This window comes from Anarrhichthys ocellatus, unplaced genomic scaffold (genome assembly GCF_004355925.1).
Source record: "Anarrhichthys ocellatus isolate YVR2014 unplaced genomic scaffold, GSC_Weel_1.0 scaffold50, whole genome shotgun sequence".
Classification (NCBI taxonomy): Eukaryota; Metazoa; Chordata; class Actinopteri; order Perciformes; family Anarhichadidae; genus Anarrhichthys; species Anarrhichthys ocellatus.
Genome location: NW_022280080.1, coordinates 2,512,451 through 2,537,913, shown reverse-complemented (window position 1 = coordinate 2,537,913; position 25,463 = coordinate 2,512,451). Strand labels below are relative to the sequence as shown.

Genomic DNA, 25,463 nt, shown 5'->3' with positions numbered 1-25,463 from the left:
TGTTCGTTCCCTGTCTGTTCCTCTATTGTGTCTCCCTCGTGTTTGCTCAGTGCTCCAGAGTTTATTCCTGATTTGTACCTTTGCCTTTCTTTTGTTATTTTGGATATTTTTGCCTGCTCTGTTGGAGTCGCTTTAAGTTTGTTTTTGATGTTTTTTCCAGTAAAGATCTCTAAGCTTAAACTTCACATCGTATCTTGTGTCTGTGTCTGCGATTGAGTCCCGGATCTGCCCCTCAGCTTGACAACATCAGTAAATGACACCATGCGTGAGATTGGCTGTTTCTAGGTATTCTTAATGCCTGTCGTCAGGTGAGATTACCTGCAAAATCAGACTAAATGATGGAGAGCATGCAGGTTCACGAGAAACTCACGATATAAACTCAGTATGCTTTAGGGCGGGCTTACTGCGATTGACAGGTCGCTGTCACTACCAGAGACGTATACGCCGTCTCTACGTCACTACTTCGAATTCCAAATATGGAAACTTCCGTTCCAAGATGGAGACGGTGAAATCAAAACGCAGTCCACACGCCAATGGGTGATGTCACGATGACTACGTCTACTTCTTATGTAACTTACAGTCTATGATTGCTGGGCCTGCTGGAGGGTAGGGAGGCACGGGAGAACCAGGACTGAGCGGGGCAGATTGTCAGACCCTGCTGCGTTAAAGAGAGGTTTTCTAAAGAGTCTGGTGCTCAGAGACACTACTGCTTTTATCCACAGGGACCGCCAAAATCAACACAAACTGATCTTGTTGTATTAGTAACAACCCATTAATAAGCTAATCATTTCAGCTCTATACTATGTTACTGTAAACTGTACTTCACAACATCATATAATACTTTACAAGATATACATGTGTATATGTGATATACATGTCAGAGCCATTACTACTAATGGCTCTGACATGTATTTGAGTACATTTCTACATTAATAACTGGATGAATTTCAATTTAATTGTGGAACGTCTGTCTTCCTCACCAAACACTGCTCACTGTTTTATTTTACCTGGATCTTCATCATCTATTCAGCAGACAGTCGTATTTTTTTTAAATGTGCCTGGAAAGGAAAACAGTACGTGTGTTTTTGAGACAGTTTTCTTCATCCGAGTGTAATTTATTCCCGTCTAAATCATTTAGAATGCAAACTGTATTTCACTTTCATTTGTGATGCACCTGCAATTTTAAAGCCTCATTCTGCCTTTTTTGGGGGGGATGGGATTCAGAACAAAGGGAAAAAGAAGCCCAGTATGTATCTCCACCCTCAAACAAAATGCTATGAAAATCTTTCAGCCTCAACTAGCCTGCGAGATAGCATAACTGGAGGGACAACGCCATTTCACAGTCAGATGAAAAAAATAGCCTTTTGAGAAAATCTGAGGAATTTAAAGCCATTCAATCTTAAAATGACTAATTTTGAACGGTATGGACTCGGTGAGGCAGAACAGTACAATAAATACCCCTTTTCTTCATATAAAATGTATGTTTTTAACCCTCTGCAGGCCTGCTGCTGAGATCTGCCAGCTCTTCTTCTTCATCCAATATATCGCTGTCTTCCCTCCGCAGGCAGGCGCGAGCCAATCAATACCCTCCTTTGATAGAATCCCACCGAATGGCCTTTAACAACTACAACGGCTCGTCATCAGGGCAGACACACCTTATCTTATTATGACAGCAACGTATTGTATTTGGGTCAGAACTATGTCCTATTGTAAATATGTATCTTCACAATGATTCAATAGTAAAGGCCTTTCACACCCGGAGAACACCCACACAGCTTACTCTTATGATCCTAGCTGATTGAACATCACATCATTCCACCACCCACCTTCAACATGAGCAGAGGTCTGAGACACAAGTGACAATATGGGCCTTTAATATACAGTAAATATAAGACAGTGAAATAAGATGCTGCATCAATATATTTGAAGATTTTAAAAAATCAAAGAGAGAAATCAACATAATTGATGGAAAATATGAGAAAGAAAATACCAAAATTACAAGAGGAAATACCTGTCCAGAAATGTTCTATTAGGACAATAAATAATTATATTGTACTATATATTTTATTATATTATATATTTTCCAAATGCGCTATTATTATTCAAACATATTACCTCGTATTAGCGACGTACCGAACGGTTTAATACGAATACGTGTATTGTTACACCCCTAACAAATAATAACCGTAGCTGTGGTAATGAGGTTATTAGGAGGTGGTTCAACTGTAGTAGGACAGCACTGAAGGCCCAGGTATAAAATGCACGGCCCGCCACTGATCAACAGAGTACAGAAAACAACATATTTTAAAGGGAGACGTTAGGATTGGTGTCGCTGACTGACACTGATGCCACCGTTTTCTGTTGGTTGGAAATCAATGGACGAGAACTACTTTTTTAGCTGTCATGCTCTCACTGTCTCTCACACATACGCACAAACACAGAGGACAAGAAGATCTCTCTCCAGAGACCATTTATTGCACCAGTGTTTTACACTATCTCTTTTCTGCCAGCATTAAGGTCATGCATTGCGACACTATGTCTACCTATAATTTTCTATTTTGGAAGCTATTTGTCCACTTTTTTTCATGGTTGGTTTATGATATCTTATGATGCAGATGATGAGGCTTATACACTGCTCAAAAAAATAAAGGGAACACTTAAGCAACACATCCTAGATCTGAATGAATGAAATAGTCTTATTAAATACTTTGTTCTTTACATAGTTGAATGTGCTGACAACAAAATCACACAAAAATTATCAATGAAAATGAAATTTATTAACCCATGGAGGTCTGGATTTAAGTCACACTCAAAATTGAAGTGGAAAAACACACTACAGGTTGATCCAACTTTGATGTAATGTCCTTAAAACAAGTCCAAATGAGGCTCAGTAGTGTGCGTGGCCTCCATGTGCCTGTATGACCTCCCTACAACGCCTGGGCATGCTCCTGATGAGGTGGCGGATGGTCTCCTGAGGGATCTCCTCCCAGACCTGGACTAAAGCATCCGCCAACTCCTGGACAGTCTGTGGTGCAACGTGGCGTTGGTGGATGGAGCGAGACATGATGTCCCAGATGTGCTCAATTGGATTCAGGTCTGGGGAACGGGCGGGCCAGTCCATAGCATCAATGCCTTCGTCTTGCAGGAACTGCTGACACACTCCAGCCACATGAGGTCTAGCATTGTCTTGCATTAGGAGGAACCCAGGGCCAACCGCACCGGCATATGGTCTCACAAGGGGTCTGAGGATCTCATCTCGGTACCTAATGGCAGTCAGGCTACCTCTGGCGAGCACATGGAGGGCTGTGCGGCCCTCCAAAGAAATGCCACCCCACACCATTACTGACCCACCGCCAAACCGGTCATGCTGGAGGAGGTTGCAGGCAGCAGAACGTTCTCCACGGCGTCTCCAGACTCTGTCACGTCTGTCACATGTGCTCAGTGGAACCTGCTTTCATCTGTGAAGAGCACAGGGCGCCAGTTGCGAAGTTGCCAATCTTGGTGTTCTCTGGAAAATGCCAAAAGTCCTGCCCGGTGTTGGGCTGTAAGCACAACCCCCACCTGTGGACGTCGGGCCCTCATACCACCCTCATGGAGTCTGTTTCTGACCGTTTGAGCAGACACATGCACATTTGTGGCCTGCTGGAGGTCATTTTGCAGGGCTCTGGCAGTGCTCCTGCTGTTCCTCCTTGCACAAAGGTGGAGGTAGCGGTCCTGCTGGGTTGTTGCCCTCCTACGGCCTCCTCCACATCTCCTGATGTACTGGCCTGTCTCCTGGTAGCGCCTCCATGCTCTGGACACTACGCTGACAGACACCGCAAACCTTCTTGCCACAGCTCGCATTGATGTGCCATCCTGGATGAGCTGCACTACCTGAGCCACTTGTGTGGGTTGTAGACTCCGTCTCATGCTACCACTAGAGTGAAAGCACCGCCAGCATTCAAAAGTGACCAAAACTTCAGCCAGAAAGCATAGGAACTGAGAAGTGGTCTGTGGTCACCACCTGCAGAACCACTCCTTTATTGGGGGTGTCTGTCTTGCTAATTGCCTATAATTTCCACCTGTTGTCTATTCCATTTGCACAACAGCATGTGAAATTGATTGTCAGTGTTGCTTCCTAAGTGGGCAGTTTGATTTCACAGAAGTGTGATTGACTTGGAGTTACATTGTGTTGTTTAAGTGTTCCCTTTATTTTTTTGAGCAGTGGTAGGATGCACTATAATGGCTGTGTTCATGCCTGACCTCATAGTCCATCCATTGGTATTGTTTTTATAGGAGAGACCTCGCTGACTGGCAGCTTGTTAGTGGTTATCACTTCTTAAAGTAATGAACTGCTGTTGTTCAAAAGAACGGGAAATACCTTCCCTAGAAATCATCTTTTCTTTCATCATATCCTCTCCCTGTGGAGTGTATGCACTACTGGCCTCCCACTGATACTTGTCTAAGATCCAAACTAGAGTTTGAAGTAACTACTATCTAGTATAGAGGAATATGAGACATGATTCCATTTGAGAAACTTTCAAAATGTATAATCTGATCGTTAGAGCAGTTCTCTATGTGTCTTTATAACTGGCTGAAGTTATGGTAGTTATAATGTGCTGTCAAACCCAGGCTCCACATTCTGCTTTCACACACTGTGTCACTTTGGCACGGAGGTAGAAAGCATTATGAAAGCCGGAATTTATAATGCATTATGTCCAGCACTTATAATACTTTATAGACCTTGTTATTATATGTTTTCATGATTATGAACATTTACAGAGTTTTAGAAAGCCTAAGAAATACATGATGAAATGTAAAAAAAGAAATAACTTATGAATGGGTTTACAAGATATTCTCAAATTTTCAGCACCAGGCATGAAGGCCCGTCCATGTCACACTTGGCCCAGGCAGTCAATCAAATCAAGCAAGAGGCGGGCTTTGCAACTATACCACTGACTTCCTGTTTTGACGCCAGTAGATGTGGTCGGGCTAGCTACCTAGTGCTAGTTAGAAAGCTAGATGCAACTCCTGTGCTTGTTTGACCCATCCACCTACCATAGTCCTTCTCACTGTTTATACTACGTCACTAGCTCTAAGCGCTAATTTGTTCGCCCAATTGACTTTCCATTGCCATTGTTTCTGTGTTGCCAAAGTAACTTCAAACTGTATTAATTATATTTTACTTTTGCTATTATATCTTAACAACATGTGTATGCAGATTCAATGCTTTCATTGCTTTTTTGCAATGAACAAATTTTACATTTTATAGTAAATTTGAGTTTGCCTTAGATTCAAGACTACATCACTGTTGGTACGATATTGGCTGTTTGTGTGCTTTTTGGAAATCATACAAAGGCGCTAATGGAGTAAAATGTCCAATAAATATAAAATGCTACTCCTGTGGAAAGGCTATCATGTATTTTATTGACCCTATGAACAATAGTATGGGTGAGGTTTTGCCCACTCAGATGGACCATCAGTACAGTTTCTTATCAAATTCCCACACGATGAGCAAGGGCACAGAAAGAACAATCTCTCCCTCTTAATCAGCGTCCCTCACTGCTCTGACCGATGCTAAAGGACATGTCAGGAGCCTCACAAATAGGATGCGCTAACAGGAGCTTAATGGAAGATGGAGAAGAGTGTGAGAAACGGAAGGCTTAATGGAGGGCCTATCAACAAATGAGGACGTTTTACCTCAACCAGGATATTTTGTCCATGAGAGGATGACCAGACAGAGAAGGTACATTTAGCTGTTTATCCGTCTGTCTACTCACAGCTGTCCGGCTGCTTTCAGCTCAGGAGCTGCTGAGCAGTAGCATGCAGCCATTAACAACCTTCACGCTCCAACAGTCCTGTGTACGTGCTTAAACGCATCTGAATGCCAGCAAAGACCAACACACACACACAGTCTTCCCTGCACTGATGCTTTAGCGGCAGTTCCCAGCACAGCTTGGGAAGTCTCTAATGTTAATTAATAGGAGGCACCAGAGCATGCAATTCCTAATTAACCCCTGAAAATGATGGTGCAAAGGCATGCAAGTGGAAAAGCAGTCTAAAAAAGAATGCAATTTAATTGTTTTCAAGACCCCTTTTGCTTGCTAGCGATCCATATGTAGCAAAGCGCTCTGCAGATCGTTGGCAGCTGACAGCAACGTGGCTGATCTTTTCGTTCAACTAACATTAAGTGGCAGGGGAATAGAGATTAATTGACGTAATCATGTAGCCAATTAGAGAAAATTAAAGAAAATCAAGGTGGGTTGATGGCTCAACACGAGAAGACCAACCGAGCTGAACGGCGGAGTAATCGGTCATCCGGTGAAGAAAACAAGTCTGTTTAAAAACCAGACCCTGATCTGGCACGACGTGATCCCACATAAATACATGAAATACCCACAACCTCTTAACAATAACAATGCGTTACTAGGTGGTGGCACGTAATGTGTTCAAATTAATCCGAGACGCATCACTAGAAACGCGTCGCTCCAAAAACTGTTTCTCCAATGGTATCCTATGTTTTCTACCGCATAAAAGATTAAATATTCTCTTCTAAATTTTCTTCACACTTGCCCCAAGCAACCATTAAAATCAAGCAAGAGGCGCGCTTTACTACTTTACCACTGACTTCCTGTTTGGACGCCTGGTAGATGTGTTGGGCTGTGAGAGAGCTACAGAGTATGTGAAAAGAAAGAAAGGGGGAACTCATAGCTCATGTTGTGAGAGTTTCATGTAGGCTACAGTGACAGAGCGAGTGCATTATTGCTTTTTCCTTTAATCACATACGATCAGGTGCGCACACAGCACCCGTCCATGTGGGCGCACACCGCCGCTTTGCCTGACCTGCTTTGCCTGACCTGCTTTGCCAAGGCGCTTTTGTCCGTGGTGAGATCAGCCCCTTTAGGTTTTGGTAAACATCATGGTCGGCCTACAAATAGGTACCTAAACTAATAAAAATACGTAAACACTTCACAAATGTAACTTCACAATAACTCAACATTTCACAACAATGTGTTCATTGCAAAAAAGCAATGTGTTTGAATCTGCAAACACATTGCTTTCTTGCAATGAGTACATGTGATATTTTATGTTTTAGTTGCCTTTGATTCAAGACTGCATCACTGTTGGATGTTTGTGCTAATAGAATGAAATGTCCAATAAATATGAAATGATGCTCCTGTGGAAAGGCTATCATGTATTCAATTAATTTATTGAGCCTATGAACAATAGTATGGGTGAGGTTTTGCCCACTTAGATGAACGATCAGCACAGTTTTTGTTAAAAAAAGTGAATGCTAAGTTAGTTTAAATGGTTGTGGTCATTTTGTATATTTCACTTCACATATCGGGCTGATCTGGCATTGACATGCAACTACTGTGTAATTTACACTTATTGAGAAAACTAGTGTAGTGGCCGTTTTGGGGGCGTGGCTGGACATAATACTCAACCCTGCAAAGCCCCTACTGCTGCGCAGAGCGATACTGCTTGTTTATCCAATATTGAACATGTAGCATGTTCAAAATTGCACCAACTTCAACACTGCACGTCCTGGGATCCCCAGCCATACACCAGCTGAGTGGTCCTCAAGATACACATACCAACAGAAAGAGATTAGTTTGCTTTGTAGCTCCACGTGTACACTATCTGTTCACACACCCGTGAGATAGCCACCAGCATATGGCTTCAGCGCATCCACACCCCATCGAACTGCAGCTTGGGTCACAGCCCGTTCATTGGCAATCCGGCCGAGAGCTTCACACCACATGCCAAATCCTTGATTCAGAATAAAAGGTGTGGAAGAGAAACAATGACTCACCGAATACTGCCCCACAGTGAGAGTAATGGGATGTGTCAGTGCCAAGGTAAGTGGCTCACCCGAGGGGAACATCGGTGGCAAAGATCATGACGATGTCATATGCTGCGTCTCTCGTTGCGATACAGATGAGCTTCATTTCCTGTGCTGCAGCAGACCTGCACCAGCAAGTTCAAGGGTGTACTTTCCACTAAGGGTTGAGAACACACGTCTCCCTCACAACGCCCTCAAAATACTATTTTTGGCACCCCATAGAGTTTCACATAGTTTCAGTTTGATATACCCTGTAAGATCTTACTGTCCAGCTGCCACAATCCTAATAACAAAATGTTTGGGTTGATGAAAATGTTGATATATGTATCTACATTGCCTTCAGTTATTACAGCCTTATCTCACAGAATTACATGAAATGACCCCGACCCTGATAACAGTGCCAGCACCATAGAAACAATGCCAAAGGATCATTTTTTTTAATTCCCAGGTTCAACAGAAATAGGTTTAAATCAAAGTCCATGGAGGAGTTTGGGATGGACGCATCGGTCAAACACAGGACTTTCAGGAGACCAGTGTCCCGGTCCCGTGTGAAACAAGACATTATGTTGAATAGGTTACCTAAGTTCCGTAAAAAATGTAGTACTTTTCACTCAAACCTTGATCTGAAGTTTTGTTACCCAGATGTTATGATAAATTGTATCCGTGGTAGAGACACGTAAATTAAAAAACGTGCCACCACCATGTAATGCACTGCCAAGAGACTGTGGTTATTTTCGGTATTTCTGCGACATCAAGTTGGTTATCACCATGTTTTCACTGCAAAAGCTTTTTGAACTGTACAGTTGCTGTTGGACTGAGTGCCCTGGATTTGCCTGTCAGGCCAAATGAAGGCTGCCTTCACCTGTGACTGGTGGGGCTGGTTGGGACTCTTTGCATGTTTTTGTGGAAAACCTACACAGGTTTTAAGGCTGCCATTGACATATTGTTTTTAATTCATCTGCCAATTGTTTTCTAAATTAATCCAATTATCATTTTGGTTTAAAAGACTGATGAATTTCCATCACAATTTGCTGAAGCCCACAGCCCACAATGTGCCCTGAACTCCTACTTCTGGAACCAAACCTATGACCTTCTTTAACTCTTATTGATATTAGCAAAGTCCCATACTGGTTGATATACACACATATTAAAACAGTTTCCACGGCACGGTCTTTGTAAAAGACATTTTCTCTCACAACGTGTACCCTGTATTCAGATATGACATAGAATATTAGCAGGGATGATCCAATGAGTTGGGGAGTGAGGCAGATGATGTGTTGGATGAAAATCTGTATTTTTTATTAGCTCAACCAGCATTAGTTGGCTTATGTCTTTAATTAGGCCAGAGCAGGAAAGCATTCATCATCGGCAAGGACACAAGGCACTTGACCGAAGATATGAGTCTCCTTCAGCAGGTGTCACCTCCCATTAGTGCATATACACCTCCAAGCATCATTATCCACTCTGACACTTCACCTGTTAACAATGTAGCTTGTAAAGCCATCACGTATTAGGAGAACTGCGGCTCAGCTTGACATGTAAATATATGAATGTGTCTTGAATTGTTCTGAGGTATTGTCAGACAGATATTACATTCATACATGTGAGTGGTGTCCACTCACATGTATGAATGTAATATCTGGGGGAAGAATAAGCAAGTACTCATGGGTAGCCAACAGCTTAGCTTGAAAAGAGTATTAGTAAAAAAAGTCTTTGTCACCGTGATGTCATCCATTGGTTTGTGGACTACGTTTTGAAGCCTTGAGTTCTGCATTTTGGCCGTCGCCATCTTGTTTTTTTGCAGCCAGAAATGACACCATACAGTGCAGCCAAGTACAATATAACCCTGAATAACACATTTTTAGGAGACCAACAATTGTCCTTCATGTACTTAAAACACGAACAACTTTCAGACCGGACATCACCGTGGTAGCGACCTGTCAATCACAAGGTAGCCCTGTTCTAAAACATACTCCTCTTTATGGTTTATTTGACTCTAAATGGACCATCATTTACTTAATGAACATCATGCTGTATTGAAGAAGACTTGAAACTAGAGTTTGAGACCATAAACTCATGTTTACAATGTTTACTGAGGTAATAAATCAAGAGAGAAGTAGAGTCATTTTCTCATAGACCTCTATACAACCAGAGGAGTCGCCCCCTGGTAGACATTAGAGAGAATGCAGGTTTAAGGCACTTGCAGACTGGTACAAAACAAATATTCAACTGTATATAACTTTACAATTATTTGCAATGCAGAGCACATTTCATTAAGAGTTATTGAGACTGATAATGTGCGAGGGAGATACTGTATTTATTCCATCAACTACAGAAAATGTAATCTGCCACACTGATGCACTGCATTCTCTCAAACACTTAATTTATGTAGCAGAGCTTTTCAGCAGCACCTAGTTAAATTTTCTCATAATTACATGTGTTTATTTCCGGGAGCTGCTCAGTGCTCAGTTAAATTATACAGCCAAACAATTCAGCAGGGATTTATCAATCCGTCAGCAACAAGCCTGCTTTTCAGGTCATAAACAAACCTAATTTGACTGCAGTGAACAAAGAGAACTGACAGGCCGTGCAGCTGACCAATAACTGGGTGAAGCGGTATTGACAGCTCAATAATGGATTTAAAGAGATTACTGTCATACGGACCAATTATTGAGGTGAGCAGTGATGGGAGGTACAAGCGCAGCTAACTACTCATGTGTATAGTCTGACCTCATATCTTAAAACTGTTTGTTTCAACCTGGTCCTGAAATGGCATTTATATGCACAGGTATATACCCTCTAAAATAACAAGATCTTTTTCTTCATAATTTTGTCTTGTATTTGTGCCTACAGTAGGACAAGGGTTAAAGACGTCATCCAGTCATTTTGGAATCTCCTTTCAGATGATTCCTGCCATATATTAATTATTAAATCCTAAAACATAAACCAAACTTAAAGTCAGTAATATTTGAGAAATTGATCTGGTAGATAAGGATCAACGTGAACTGGACGGACAGGGCGACTGTGGCTCAGTGGTAGAGCAGGTCGTCCTTCAATCAGAGGATCGGCTAGTCCATGCCGATGTGTCCTTGGGCAAGACACTTAACCACAAAAATTGCTCCCGCAGGCTGTTCCTGCAGTGTATCAATGGGTATGAATGAGTAGATAGAGTCCTGAGCAGGTGGCATCTTGCATCGTAGCGCCTGATATCAGTGTATGAATGGGTGTGAATGGGTGAATGACGACATGTAGTGCTCAAGCTCTTTGAGTGGTCGGAAGACTAGAAAAGTGCTATACAAGTACAGACCATTTACCATTCGCCATTTACAATTGAGATTTCAGATGCATTAAAATACTGTTTTAAATAATAATTTGTCTCATATGTTTTTTATTTTCAACCAAAACAGGTGAAAATATGAAAATATTCTCCTGCTTCACTAAGTAATTCATTCTTAGAACTGTCTCCATTTTACACATCACATTTTAGTTAGCTGCATATTGGGCCGTGATTGGCTTCCAAATGTCCAGTGACACAAAATAACACTTGTCCTTACATGATGTCACACTGAGATTTAATGTGAGCACGGTGAAACTTTCTCTCTGCAGCAGATGAATGTGAAAACAGGAATTTACTGTTAAACACGCCACTGCACGGTGACGGTTGAAAATCTATGCAAAGAAAGAATAAGCAAAACACAATTTGCAGCGGAGGGAGGCTGAGGCTTTCTCTTAACCCCAGTTTGCCCAGCCGTCGGATTGTGACTGAGAATGTGAATTGAGCTGCTGATTTCGCTGTGATATACTCCAAAGAACTGCCATGGATGAGAAACAGAAAGCCTGTCTGGTGCTGTGGACGCATACACGCTCTACGCATGCACCCTTGAAATGACCAAGCAGTTCAGAAAAATGAAACGCCAACAGCTGCAGTTAAAGTTTCTTACTTTCTTTGGAGAGGGGATGAAACGGTGGAGTTGGCTGATTAAAAGAGGGAGACTGCGGGGGGGATAGAGCGGGTGTCCACTAATTGCAAGTGCGGCAGTTCGATCCCTGCATGTCTGCGTGTCAAAGTGTCCTTGGGCAAGACACTGAACCCCAAATTACTCCTGAAGACTGAGCCATCAGTGTGTGAGTGTGTGTGTGAATCGATTAGAATGTGATGAGCAGGTGGCACCTCGTATGGAGGCCTCTGCCAGCCTAAGACTGTGTGAATGTTGACATCTAGTAAAGCGCTTTGTGTTGAGTCAGAAGACTAGAAAGGCGTTAATAAATGCAAGTGTATTTTAGCTTTTTTAAATAGTTTATTCAGCTTGAGAAGTTGGAGAATTTTCTGGACACATAAAGGAACACTTCACACTTCAATTTATCACAAACATTCAAAATCAACACATCTGAAGACACGTGGTTTTCACCAACCAAGAAGGGGAAGAAAAGATGCAGGCTAATCTGAAAGGTAATTGAAGCCATCTGACTAACGCATTGGAGTAAAATGTACAATATTTGCTTCTGAGATGTAGAGGATTAGAAATAAAAAGTTGTTTAAAATTGAAATACTTGAGTAAAGAACAAGTAGTACCTCGGATGTGTAAGTACAGTGGTCTAGTAAATGTACTTACATTACACCACTGTTCAAAACCCAGTAAAACAAAAGGCAAATAAGGCAATGTAAAAATTTAGGAAATGGGATTCAAATCGCAAATGTCTTGGAGGGCAGACTTTATACTAAGTCCAAATCACCAATCACAAATTCTCCTTAAATCAAATTGAAAAGATTAGGTGGGCAAAGCTCAGCTGGTTGGGTAGATTGCCCAATAACTATGGGATTGGTAGTTTGATCGGCAGCTTCTCTTGTCCACATGTTGAAATGCACAATGTTAGTCATTTTGGAGAAAAAAATCATTCAGCTGTAATGTATGGGCCAGTCAGTCTGTTGAGACAGAGATGCTCACACGTCATTTCCCAAGTCAAGTCTCAAGTCTTTGAGCTAGAGTCCACGTCAAGTCTCAAGTCTTTGAGCTAGAGTCCACGTCAAGTCTCAAGTCTTTGAGCTAGAGTCCACGTCAAGTCTCAAATCTTTGCGCTAGAGTCCACGTCACGTCTCAAATCTTTGCGCTAGAGTCCACATCACGTCTCAAGTCTTTGAGCTAGAGACCACATCAAGTTTCAAGTCTTTGAGCTAGAGACCACATCACGTCTCAAGTCTTTGAGCTAGAGACCACATCAAGTTTCAAGTCTTTGAGCTAGAGTCCACATCACGTCTCAAGTCTTTGAGCTAGAGTCCACATCACGTCTCAAGTCTTTGAGCTAGAGTCCACATCACGTCTCAAGTCTTTAAGCTAGAGTCCACATCGAGTCTCAAGTCTTTAAGCTAGAGTCCACATCACGTCTCAAGTCTTTGAGCTAGAGACCACATCGAGTCTCAAGTCTTTGAGCTAGAGTCCACATCACGTCTCAAGTCTTTGAGCTAGAGTCCACATCACGTCTCAAGTCTTTGAGCTAGAGTCCACATCACGTCTCAAGTCTTTGTAATTCTATGATCTGTTGCATGTCATGCGGTCTGCGTAGATCACTGCATAGTTGTATGTGAATAATTCAAAGCATGTACTGTATCATTACTCCATTATCTATTAGCATAAGAAGCAGCATCGGTAAGCTATTAGTGTTACGATCACTTTACACAAGCTATTGTAATATGATATGAAAAAACAAACACACAATGAAAAGTCACTGTTTCTGCACCGTTAGTTCAACTTGAGTCCAAGTCCTAAGTCCCCATATCTGGTTTGAGATAGATATAAAGTTTGTTTAAAGTCCACATTCAAATATTACAATATTTCCAGAAGACTTTCTGCACTCACAAGCATATAGCTTGGAAATCACTCTCTGGAGAAAGTGAACAGGTGTACTGCTCCAGAGCAAACGGAGGATTCCTCCATATAGAGTCCAGTTTTGTCTGGACAATTGTTTCTATTCTTGCGAGACATTGTGAGGGTGGAACTGTGTTCTTGACAGTGTTCATGAATATGTGCTTTTACAGTTTGCTGGAGCCGTACATCAGCTAGCTGTAGCAAGCTAGCAATGTCAGCACTGACTGTGTGTGTGTGGAGTGTTCCTGTTCAACAGCTCACCTCTGACTGATCTTAGAACTCCACCTCTGACCATTTTCGTGCTCCAAGTTTCTCTCATTTTTTTGATCTCCGCTCCATACATTTATGAAGCTGAGTCATGCAGCCACAGGAGGATTAAAACATTTCTTTAGCTCAAGTTGAAATATTTTGCTTTTCCGCGATGGAATTTGTATTCGCTCACCTTTGCATGGACTTTATAAGCACTGCCTCTGAAATTCAATTCATGCTCAGTGTGAATGCACCTCCAGGCTTCAACAGTAGGTATGTTGGAGGAAATGTTGTATGTCCAACTCATTTTCACTTTCATTTTCAGGTTTGGGACGTTGTGTCAGACTCCACTCATTGCATGCAGAGTTTCATTTTAAAATAAACTTCAATCCTCAAAGGAAGTTAGGTTTAGGTAACAGGTAATAGTTAGGGGTAGGAAAAGACAATGGTTGACGTGAATAACAATATCAACGAGTCACATGGCTAACGAATCATGTAAATAATAAAATAAGTCAACGTTGACTTTTAGTTTCATGAAAGCGGCCTCCTGAGTGAAAGTCATGTGTTTGTCTGACACCACGGCAGTTGCCCTGAGAGTGTGATAACAATGTGAATGGGTTTACATCAATAGTTATAATCCCCCGGTGCCACTGACCAAGAGTCTAGTCTAGTCTGTATTTGAAGCATTGGGAGTGAGAACGGGTTGGTATGTCACACGTTCTAACATATAACACTCACTTCTCTAGGCTCCAACTAGGTTCATTGGCTATTAAAACCGTCTATCGAGAGAGCTTAAGTGAGCCAACTGGTGTGTTATTTTCTGCTGTCTGGGCCAATGTGGACACAATATGATGCCCTTCTCCCTGCAGATTGTCAATGACTGATGGAAAGTGGCGCTCACTGAATCACGTGCGGCGGCGGCTAAATGTCACTTTCTCAAACACGTGCATCGGTTTGCAAAACACACTCACACACACACACACACACACACACACACACACACACACAGATATGCACTCACAACAGCTGGAGAAGACACTACATGTCATTTCTTGCACATGTTCCCGACACTAACCAGATGTCTCACTATAATCTAAGCTCAGATCTTCATCAATAAAAGCCATACCCACATCAGAATGACAATGAACTTCATGTAACACTGCAGAACTGTCAGACAACACTGCAGTGACACTCTGTAAATGCATGCATTTCAGAATGATAGTAAACATGCACATTTGTGTGAAACACAGTACTTCTCATAATGTAACAGCATCTGTGGTGCGATTGATTTAATGGTGCATGGTCCAGTCAGCAGTGGCTAATTAACCAGTCCAAACTACAGGTAATTGGGGGGTTATAGTCATCATCATCATCATCATCACCGTGTTCAAGAAGTGAAGCATTTCCAAGAGACAATGTTCTGTGAAAAAGTGGCGCAATTACCAAAGAGATTGAAATGTACCTGATGGATCACAGTGCACTTAGCAGTAAATGTAATGATGCAGCCCATTGGACTGATGTCAGATTGTGGCGACCCATCCATCTGAAACTTTATATGGGCGCTCATTTAGCTGAGGTATGAATTAGTCCCAGATATTCAAACCTGTTCTGTGGTCGCTTTCATACTAGTAGTTGGTTCATTTGGTGTGGACCAAGGAAAAAAATAATAGGTACTTGATCTTAGGAGCCGGATTCGATTGCCAATCTATATGGAAGTGCATGTCTGATTTTACTCACCTTATGTATGATTTGTTAAAATGTTTCTGTGTAGCTCACTAAGTCACTGCTACTGCACCCTGTTTGCACTTGATTACTCATTAGATCACACAATATACCCATTCAGATTATCTCTAATGGAGACAGAGATGAAAGACTTTCAAGCTCAAACCTCCAAAGCTTCTGACTTAGAAAAAAATAAAATCTCATTTTTGCTCCAAATCCTTGTGATCAATCTTTCCTCTCTCGCCCGTCTGTCCGTTATCTTCTCCCATTCGTCTGGGGTCTATTTTGCCCCATCCATCAACAAATCACCCTATAAAGCTGACTTTTCTGGCCGCCTCATCACACAACATTGGCGCTCCCTCTGTCTAGCCTGAGGTCAGCTCGGGGAATGAGATGGAGCTGCAAAAGATAGTGGAGAAATGTCACCCGGGAATGAAATATTGACGGACGGAAAGGCCTCGCCTCTTGCCCTTGCCCGCGGGCGTGGAGGTAGAGGCACGCAGTCGATGTGCAACGGAGAGGAAAGCCAAAACAAACACACTAATCCTGAGGAAAGGAGCCAGACGGAGAGAGATGCGGGAACGCCACAATCCTGTCCAGCCTTTTCCCTCAGAGGTATTGTTATCTTCTCCCTCCCCCTCAGCCAACCATAATCAGATTCTCTTGTACTTCACTTGATGCAGTTTATTTTCAGCCCAAAGCCTTCCAGGCTTAACATATGATCCCCTTCTGGCAAATAAGGGAATCAATGCAATGTAAATAAGGCGAGGAGAAATGAATCCAAACGTCTGAATTTGCATAACCACATGCAACGTAAGGCCAGGATGAAACATGCCAGCCTTGTTTAAGGCTGAACTGTCGGCTTGCTGTTGGAGCGAGGGAGACATGTCATCCCTCTGCTGTTGTTTGCTTTGCACAGAACACTCAGAACTCCCCGAGATCTCGTTCATGTCAACTACATGTCAAGGTGTGTTTTGTATGAAGAGCAATATGAAGAATGGGACGGGTGATGTAGTCAGTTTATCAGACTGTCACTCAAGTCGTTGTGTAACTCAACCGTAATAACGACTATGCCACATGTGTGCTGATCTTGTCACTCCATGGAACATGCCGATGGCAGCTTTGTCTGCCACGAGAAAACAATGAAGCCTCATTTGAGCCAAATCCAAATGCCTTCATACCTCCTCCAGGCCAAAGACCGATGTATAAAAATACATTGTGTGTTTTCATCCATCCCAGTGCCCCACTCATTCCCATCTGTGGCATCCGAAGCAATCAACAGGAAAGCTCTGGATTCCAGCCGGTTACAGTGAATGTCGTGGATTACTCACCATTGATCCATTTGGCCTCCGGGTCATGGACCTTGAACTCAGGCTTAAACAGATCCTCCACGGCCAGTTTGGTGTTGCTTCCAGCTTGGCTGTCAGCTGCAAAAACAAGCCATTAATTATTAAGTTGCCTTACATTTTATGTACGATGTGGGTGCCACATAGACGCGATGTTCTCTCCAGTTATCAAACATCGGTTATATCTGTCAAGTCACTTTGTTTTTCTAGCATGCACACAGTTTGAAATCAGTCTTCAGCATTAGCTGACCTTGGGATTCACTTCCACCACTATCATTTCTATGCTCTCCCGGCATCGAAAAATAAAGTCAACCCTTAAAACGTACAACACTGGTCTTAGAAAGCATCCTGGGGAAACACAACTGTATGTCAGAGACTTAGCTTTTAAAACACAGGTAGTGCAGGTGCAGTTACTGAGACAAGTGATGCAGAAAATGACGAAGTAAAACACATTTTGACATTGATCCTGCAAAAATATAAAATATATTTTACCTTGAAATATCAATAACAGAGTCCAATATATAATTGTTTGATTTTTTGGCTAATTAAGATTTGGTATTAACGTATATGTTGGATGCAAAATGTCAAAGACATGTTTGAGGTAGTTTAGAGAGAGCATTACCAACTCTAAAATATACTAAGTTCATATCATATTTTATAGCCAAATTGTAAACAATCATAATCAAAAAGGTTTGTTGACATCATTCATTTACATTTTAAAACTAATATCAGTCGATGTATCAGAACACTGGCACAAACTCTCGGGCATGAAGATCATGTGAGCCTTGTTTACGTTAAACGACCCTAACAAGGGAAGTGTTTACCCTTAAAAAGCCGGTTTTCTTCTCCCTATCAACAATGGTTGTATTCGTTTTACTGAATTTGGAATTGAGATTACACTTAAACACTTTTAAAACTCAACAGTCTGGCCCCCTAATCAAGTCAAACAGCGACATCCTGTTTCTTTGTCGTTAGAGACGACCTGGAACCTTTTTCAATAGCTGCCTGCTTGACTGCACCTTCATCCTGTTTACCTGTATATCATCAACCACCTCTGTTCAGACCTTCTGCCTTTGCTTGTTAACTCATGCATCTTCACTTCTACAAGAAATCACTGAACTGTTCCCGTGTGCTCCGTTCGTCGGCATTCGGGTAATTTCCCTTGTTGCCTTGCTCACCAGCTTGGCACTTAAAGCTCTATTAATCAATATTTCTATAGCGACAATGAATCAAATATTGTGACAGGGATCCCTTACAGTGACAAACCCACAGTGATACATCCCCCAACGCTGCACTTCTACACAGCAATTGACTTCTTTTTAGCTTTTTGTTTTGGTTTGACTTCCTGCATGTATACAGTTCAGTTTTTTAATCAAGCAGACAGATAAATGGATACAAATATAAATAAACTATTCTCAGTGGATACACGGTTTTCATGCTTAATAAACATACATTTGTTAACATTTGTTTGGCAGACAGATGTGTTGAGTGTCCTTTTAATCCCGATTTACATAAAGGTACGTACACACACACAGAAATCCATTTAAATGAAAAAGCTGCACACAGAAAAACGTTCTTTTCACAGAATGGCTTTTCACATGTTCATTAATATGACCATTACTGGGCTAGAAACTCCTTAAGTTATTCAAATGTTGCCCCTGGAAATGTTTGATTTTTAATTATGAAATGTTATTCCTTTAGCAGGAAGAGAACGTGCCAATTGAAAGCTCCTCCTGAATAGGACAGCTGCCGATTGTGAGCCGACTAGTAGGGCCAAGTCATTTTGAATGTCAGCCACATTGGCTTTCCTTGATAACTCCACACAGCATGTTTGTTTATGGAGGCAATGAAAGTCTAACCAACCGTGGAATACACCAGGGAAGAGTGCACTGCGTGGGCAGTGGATTGTGATGGTTTTTCATCTGTGGAACATTCAGCTTTTTCTTTCATAGCAGTGATTAATAGTATTAAAGTAGTCAAAGAATAATAAGGATTATGCTGCTGTGTGATATTCAGTTTATTTTGTCTAGCCCAAAATCAGAAATTTGCCTCAGAGGGCTTTACAATCTGTACACATGCGACGTCCTCTGTCCCAGGACCCTCACATCTCTATAAATGATACAGAGAGGTTCAAGGTCTGAGGGGGTCTCACATGTCACAACACAGTGAGTTATGAGTGGTGGGAGGACATCTAGCACAACCAGGCGGCAACCTCCGTGTCTGAAAAGTGAAGCCAATGCAGAAGTGCATTGAACTTGCATTCTTTCTAACGGCCATCAGGGGGCGACTCCTCTGGTTGAGAGTTGTCCGTGTTTTGGTCTTACGACATTAACCCTTTCACAGTGTGTTTTCAGTTCATGAAAGTTAATTGTAACATTTTGGTCACCTTAAAATGTCTTGTCAGAGTTCAGTTGTACTCATAGACTGTATAGGAAGTGGACGTAGACATCGTGGTGTCACCCATTGGTTTGTGGGCTGCCATTTTGAAGCTTAAAGTATAGCATTTTTTTTAGCAACCAGTGAAGGGAAGTGATCATATTTGGACTGCGGAGGAGTGACGTAGAGACGCAGTATACAACTCTGGTAATGGTAGAGACCTGTCAATCACAAGGTAGCCCCGCCCTAAAGCATCCCCTGCTTTATGGTCTATTTGACTCTAAATGGACCATCATTTACTAAATGAACATCATGCTGTATTGAAGAAGACTTGAAACTAGAGATTGACACCAATAACTCATGTTCGCAATGTTTACTTACCATTATATTATACTATCGCAACCAGAGGAGTCACCTCCTGATGGCCATTTGAAAGAATGCTTGTTTAAGAATCTTTCGCAGTGGCTTCATCCTCTCATGTTACTTCTAGTTGCAAAAAACAATATGGCGACGGCTTGAAATCAAGATGGCAACAGCCAAAATGCTGAACTCGAGGCTTCAAACCTGTAATCCACAAACCCAGGGATGACGTCACTGTGACAACGTTCAGTTGCTTTCATAAAGTCTATGGGCATAACAGTGGGCACTGGTGTTCAAACATCCTCAGTACAGTGCACACATAATATTTTCATCAATATTCATCATCTACATGTATTTCAAGATGCATCAATCAGTTGTTGGTTTTTTTTGTGAGGGGGTTGCTTTGTTTTATTTTCGGCTTTTTTTGCTTTTTGGTGGCAGAATATATCACTTACATTTGACATATTATTGCTTTTTCAAGTCGACATGGCTAACATGTTAAACTGTACACTTCCCACAGACACAGAGCAACATTAGCATTCATTTGGAGTTGTGTTTCCAGCAACCTGACAAATGTAGGTCCAATGTTCACTCTCCTTTGTGTCGTGTGGTGCTGGTCGGGTAGAGTGGGATGATCAAAGGTTTTTCACTCAAAACAGCTACAAACAGCATTGATGGGGCAGTGCGACTGCACCCAAGATTAAAACTGAGAGTCCATACAACCCGAACAACGAGCTGAAAGAAGTTAAATGTTTGAACAGATGATGATTCTCTGTGCGTTCAACAATGGATCATTTGATCCATTGTTCATATAAAACCAGACAGACAGAGAGGTGGTGTGGAAAATCCACTACTCTTCTTTTACTGTGTTGAGCAAGTCTGTCATCTTCTGATATTCTACCAAAGTCGTCCTCTGCAGCCTTTTGGAGGACTGAACCATACTGACTCTCTTCGGGTGAAGGATAATCTGTTGATCCATCCGCATTTAACAACCAAGAATTTGAAACATGACTTTTAGAGCATAATGAAATACTTAAATCTGCATAGATGTTTTTGGGTCAAATAGCAGCTGAACAAGTTGAGAACAGACTTTGACCCTAAAACCAAATAATAAACTGAAGGAAGCAAAAAACGCTTGGTAGATCTGAAGTGAACAGAAGAGTTATGTGATCATTTTCTGTGCAGCAACAGCTTTCACATCTCAGTTATTAGATCTGGTCAGAATTTAATTTTGAAACACTCAGAAAATAACTAACATTGTCAACAGAATGTGAGGAGTTTACAGTGTTGGATGTTATGTCAAAGACATTATGCATTGGGTTGCAGAGATATCTACTGAAATGAGCATGCTAACCAGCTAGCCCCGGCCCGTCCTGTCTTGTAATACCGCTTGTACCTAGAGAGGAGACATTGAGTCACTGTTGCATCCGTCCTGAGTCCAACGGGAGAGGACAAAGAAGTAGAGCTGCCCCGAGGACGAGAAAACGCCTCGTCGTCCCCGCCGGCGGGAGGCTACATTGCCAAGAGGAAAGCGAGCCGAAGGTACCGGAGATGGACGGACCTTCCGTTAGCAGTTAGATTGAATTTCAACCAGTGCAAACCCCAGCATATGGGGTCTGATCCTGGAGGACTGCCCCGACTCCCCACCAGATCAGATGTTACCGTCGCACAGGTTAGACCCAGTGCGCCACCAGCCGGCTGTGCTGGGGTTTTCCGAGCCACCACAGCCATCAACTGAAGCTCCATTCCCCGGAGTCGCGGCTCGCTGCCCTTCCAGCAGAGAAGTCCCCTGCCAGTGGGGAGCATGAGACGAAGGCATGTTTCTCGTTTCTACCGCTTTGGATTTAATCCATTAAATAAACTATCAAAACTCATGTAAACTTTAAACCGACGACACACATGGAGATCATAACCAGAGATTATTCTCAGAGTTTCAGCAGTTTACTTGAATTTCACATATTCTTGCCCTGCTGTTAGTTATTAGTTGGCTTTTTTATTCATAAAAATGCTTTAGTGAAATGCTGCCTCCTATTTCTCTGAAGCATGTGGCTAGGGATTACACAGTGCACCTCTTAAGAAATCTTGAAAAGAGCAGTTTAGTTATTTTTGCATGGTACAACGTTGCATGTAATGTCTTGTGAACTTTTAGGGTTTGAAAGTCTTTGAAGGTGCAGCAACAATGGCCACTGGAGCACGTAAAAACACTGTAAAACAGGGACTCTTGACAAGAGCTAATCACAGGACCTCTGAGACAGCAGGGCACAATCACAGCTGATGTTACCTGGTGTGAGGAGGATGACAGACATGGTGATTAGGGAGCAGACCACCAAGATGACCAGCAGAGCGATGGCAATCCCTTTCCAGTTCCTCTGAGGAGGACTCCCCCCACCCAGGTCCTGCAGAACGGGAGAAATGGAGGTGAGAGTGGAACAGCAAAGACAAAGACTTCCCCGGCTGACTAGGCTTTGAATACAAATGAGTCTTTTTCACATTGCTTAAGTTTAAGATTTGACGTCTACCAATTTGATTTGTCGACACAAAAATGAAATGTAAAAAGCTAGATATTTGTTCAGAGGCCAATATGAAAGCTAAATCACTGAGAGGCTTGGCAATGCAGGTCCATCCCGATGATCACATATTGCACACAACTACAGTACACAGCGGTGCTGCTCACAATACCTATTAACAAGGGTCACATTGAGGCTTTGTATTTTCAATTCCATCCCCTGCACGGTGAAGGATTTGCTATGAAGGGCTTTGCATGAGCCACACTGTAAGCCGGAAATGTGAAACTCGCTGTATCGGTGCTGAAGTGCTTGCATTTGCATGTTTCTATCATTGCTCGGCCTACCTATCCTTTGAGTCACACATCCTGACCTGTGGAACACACATACTTTCTGCTGAGGCCAAGAGTCACACTTTCCGAGTTTGGCAGGTAAGGAACACAGCAGCCATTTGCATTCAAGGGCTCAGTCTGTCAAACTGACTGTCAAAAGACTTGGTTGGTGCAACTTTAGGAGCAATGGAAATCAAGACGGCGGCTGGCTAATGTAACCGCAGTTTCACAAGCGCCTTGGAGAATTATGGTGGTCTTCAAGTTATGTAAAAGTGAGAAAAGGTTCTCTAGAGCCCATGTTTGGTTTGTCCGTTCTGGGCTACTGTAGAAACACGGCGATGCAACATTGCGGACTATGTGAAGAACAACTAACCTGATTTCAAAAAATACATGGCAGTTGATTGGATGAACCATCCGTCAATCAAACTCTTGCATAAGCGGGTCAGGAGGAGAGCGAAAAACGTCTTTTCCATGGAGAAAAGCCTTCCATGCTGTTCTTTGCTCTTCTTACAATGAAGAAAAAGTCTCTAGTTCTGATAGAACTGATGCTGTTGTGACCCTCAGATGGATTATGTTTGGCAGGTTAGGAATACAGCAGCCATTTGCATTCAAGGGCTCCATCTGTCAAACTGGCTGCAGAAAGATTTGGCTCCAGCAATCTGAGTGACTGCAAAGTACACTGAGTGTGATATTATCTACAGTGGAATAGCTATCCAGGAGAGTTTGTGAAAGCTTTCGCCTGCAACTCCATCTCTGAGTCCTGGTATTGGAGAGTCTTAAACGGGGTCTTCCACCACATCTGCTGCCTCTGATAAGATGCATTAAGCCTCCCGCCTATACATTTCTCCTCACCGCAGCTTCACCTGCCCTCAATTACTCACAAAACCCTGCCGGTGAAATACAGTGATCACTGACCACCAACCCACTACTGCATCTTGATTGGCTGGAGGGGAGGCGGAACAAAATGATTGCCAATTAGAGTTGGGTTCAGCATCCGTCTTGCACTTTCTCTGAAATCCTTTTTCGAAATACTTGGTGGTTTAAAAACATTGAAGCTCACTTCTTCATCAACTAATGAGTCAATTATGAATGAAGTACATCCAGTTGTTTTTCTCACAGACCATACAGTAACAAAACTTTGGCTGTTTAGTGACAATTTTCTACTAACTTTCTTGTACTGGCTAGCAGTGGGACATGAAGCATTAGAGTACATTTCATTTGTACGGTCACCATAATCACACAGTGCATGGATGCAGTGTTACGTTATTCACAGCCCCTGCCGGACTCATGAGACCGCTCTATTATCAGGTCTTGGGCCGCTGCTCATTTCATTAATACCACAAACAACTGACGTGTCCTTGAAAACTGACAGCAACTCTAAATTGCCTTTGTGCCTCCATGCATGAGATTCTTACTCCCTTTCTTTTTCACTTTCTCTCATTTTTCCTCCCCAAATTTTCTATCTAGCCACATTTGAATCATCAGCCTCAGTTTATTATCTCAATTATGAGCAACGATAGAACCACTAAGAGAATTTTGACCCGCTGAGTCTCTCTATTACCATTATTATAAATCTTACAAACCTATTAGAAGAAATGGGACAGCAATCCTTTATCAAAATCATTGGACCCTCATCATAAGTAAATACATGTCTAAATTTCCTCAATCTATGTAGACTATAGAGGACAAGCCGAGGCCTTGATGAGCTATATTTTTTTTGGAAAGATTATTTCTTGGAGAGAGGGAGGGAGAGAGGGGGAGAGGGGGCGGGAGAGGGAGAGAGATGCAACAAAGGTTCCCATAACATCGCAGTTATATGCCATGTGCTGTAATCATTCTGCTACCAAGAAGCTCGCTACATGATTGAACTGGTAAGCATTGCAGACATAGTTTCAGACAAAATCCTCATGACAAACAAACAAAAATAGCTACAGAGTATTTCCAGGACCTTTGCTCTCTTATATAAAGTGTGTGACATTTAGTGGCATCCAGAGGTGCGGTTGGAGGTTGCAGCCAACTGGATACCCCTTCCGTTCACCTCTTTTTTCCAAGATAGCGCCAAGGTAAAGCCATTCGCCTTGCTCAGAGGCCATCCTAGGCCATAAGGTGGCCTTCAGGTAACGAAAAAAAACAACCCGCGAAAAGCTCTCACTGGAGCCAGTGTTCAGTTTGTCCGTTCTGGGCTACTGTAGAGACGTGGTGGTGCAACACTGTGGACTCCTTGAAGAGGACCCGCTCTGTGTGAAGATGTAACTGCTCATTCTACAATAAGGAAAAGACAAATTCTCGGTTTTGCGTAATTATACTACATGATAATGAAAATGATATTCTATTTCTGCAAATAAATGCCCCGCAGTTTTACACACTAGGCCTTCCACATGCTCTAATTAAGCACATCGTTATTTCTTAAGAAAGAAAAACACAATATGTTTCATCTCTACTACACATTTGGCAATACCCAACCTAATGCAAACAACTGAGCCATGCGCTATAACTCAAATCAGCACCCTAAGAGCATTTCATTTCTCCTCTAGCCATTTTTCCATTTGATTATCTATCAGCATGTCATTTGCTTTCTAAATGTGTTAATTTACATACGTATGTGCTACAGAGGGACACTCGAAGTCTGGCCAGTAAGGACGAGAAAGCATGTGTCTTCCTTTTTATTTGGCTGAAAGCAAAAGTAGACAAAGGCATTTGCCTTTATCCACCAACGCTCCTCTACCACTCGTAACCATATTTAATACCACACAAGGAGTCTATTGGACTGGTTACGTGCTTAGCCATCTATAAATGCAGACCATGTGTGCAGGAATGATCAACTGTCAGCCAAAACTGTGTATAGCTAATGTTTGCTGTACAATTCACACATCAATATATATTTA

General features: G+C 42.2%; 1 protein-coding gene across 2 annotated transcripts in view; it reads right to left on the bottom strand.

Annotated features, from left to right (window-relative positions):
- The window catches only part of dpp10 (dipeptidyl peptidase like 10), a 205,307-nt gene that overhangs the window by 64,681 nt on the left and 115,163 nt on the right, over positions 1 to 25,463 (bottom strand). For both annotated transcript variants that reach the window (XM_031869928.1, XM_031869929.1), the window contains exons 2-3: positions 22,024 to 22,138; positions 16,992 to 17,087 (exon numbers count right to left, since the gene is read on the bottom strand). In XM_031869928.1, the coding sequence (XP_031725788.1) occupies positions 16,992 to 17,087; positions 22,024 to 22,138 (211 nt within the window). The remainder of the gene's footprint in view (positions 1 to 16,991; positions 17,088 to 22,023; positions 22,139 to 25,463) is intronic.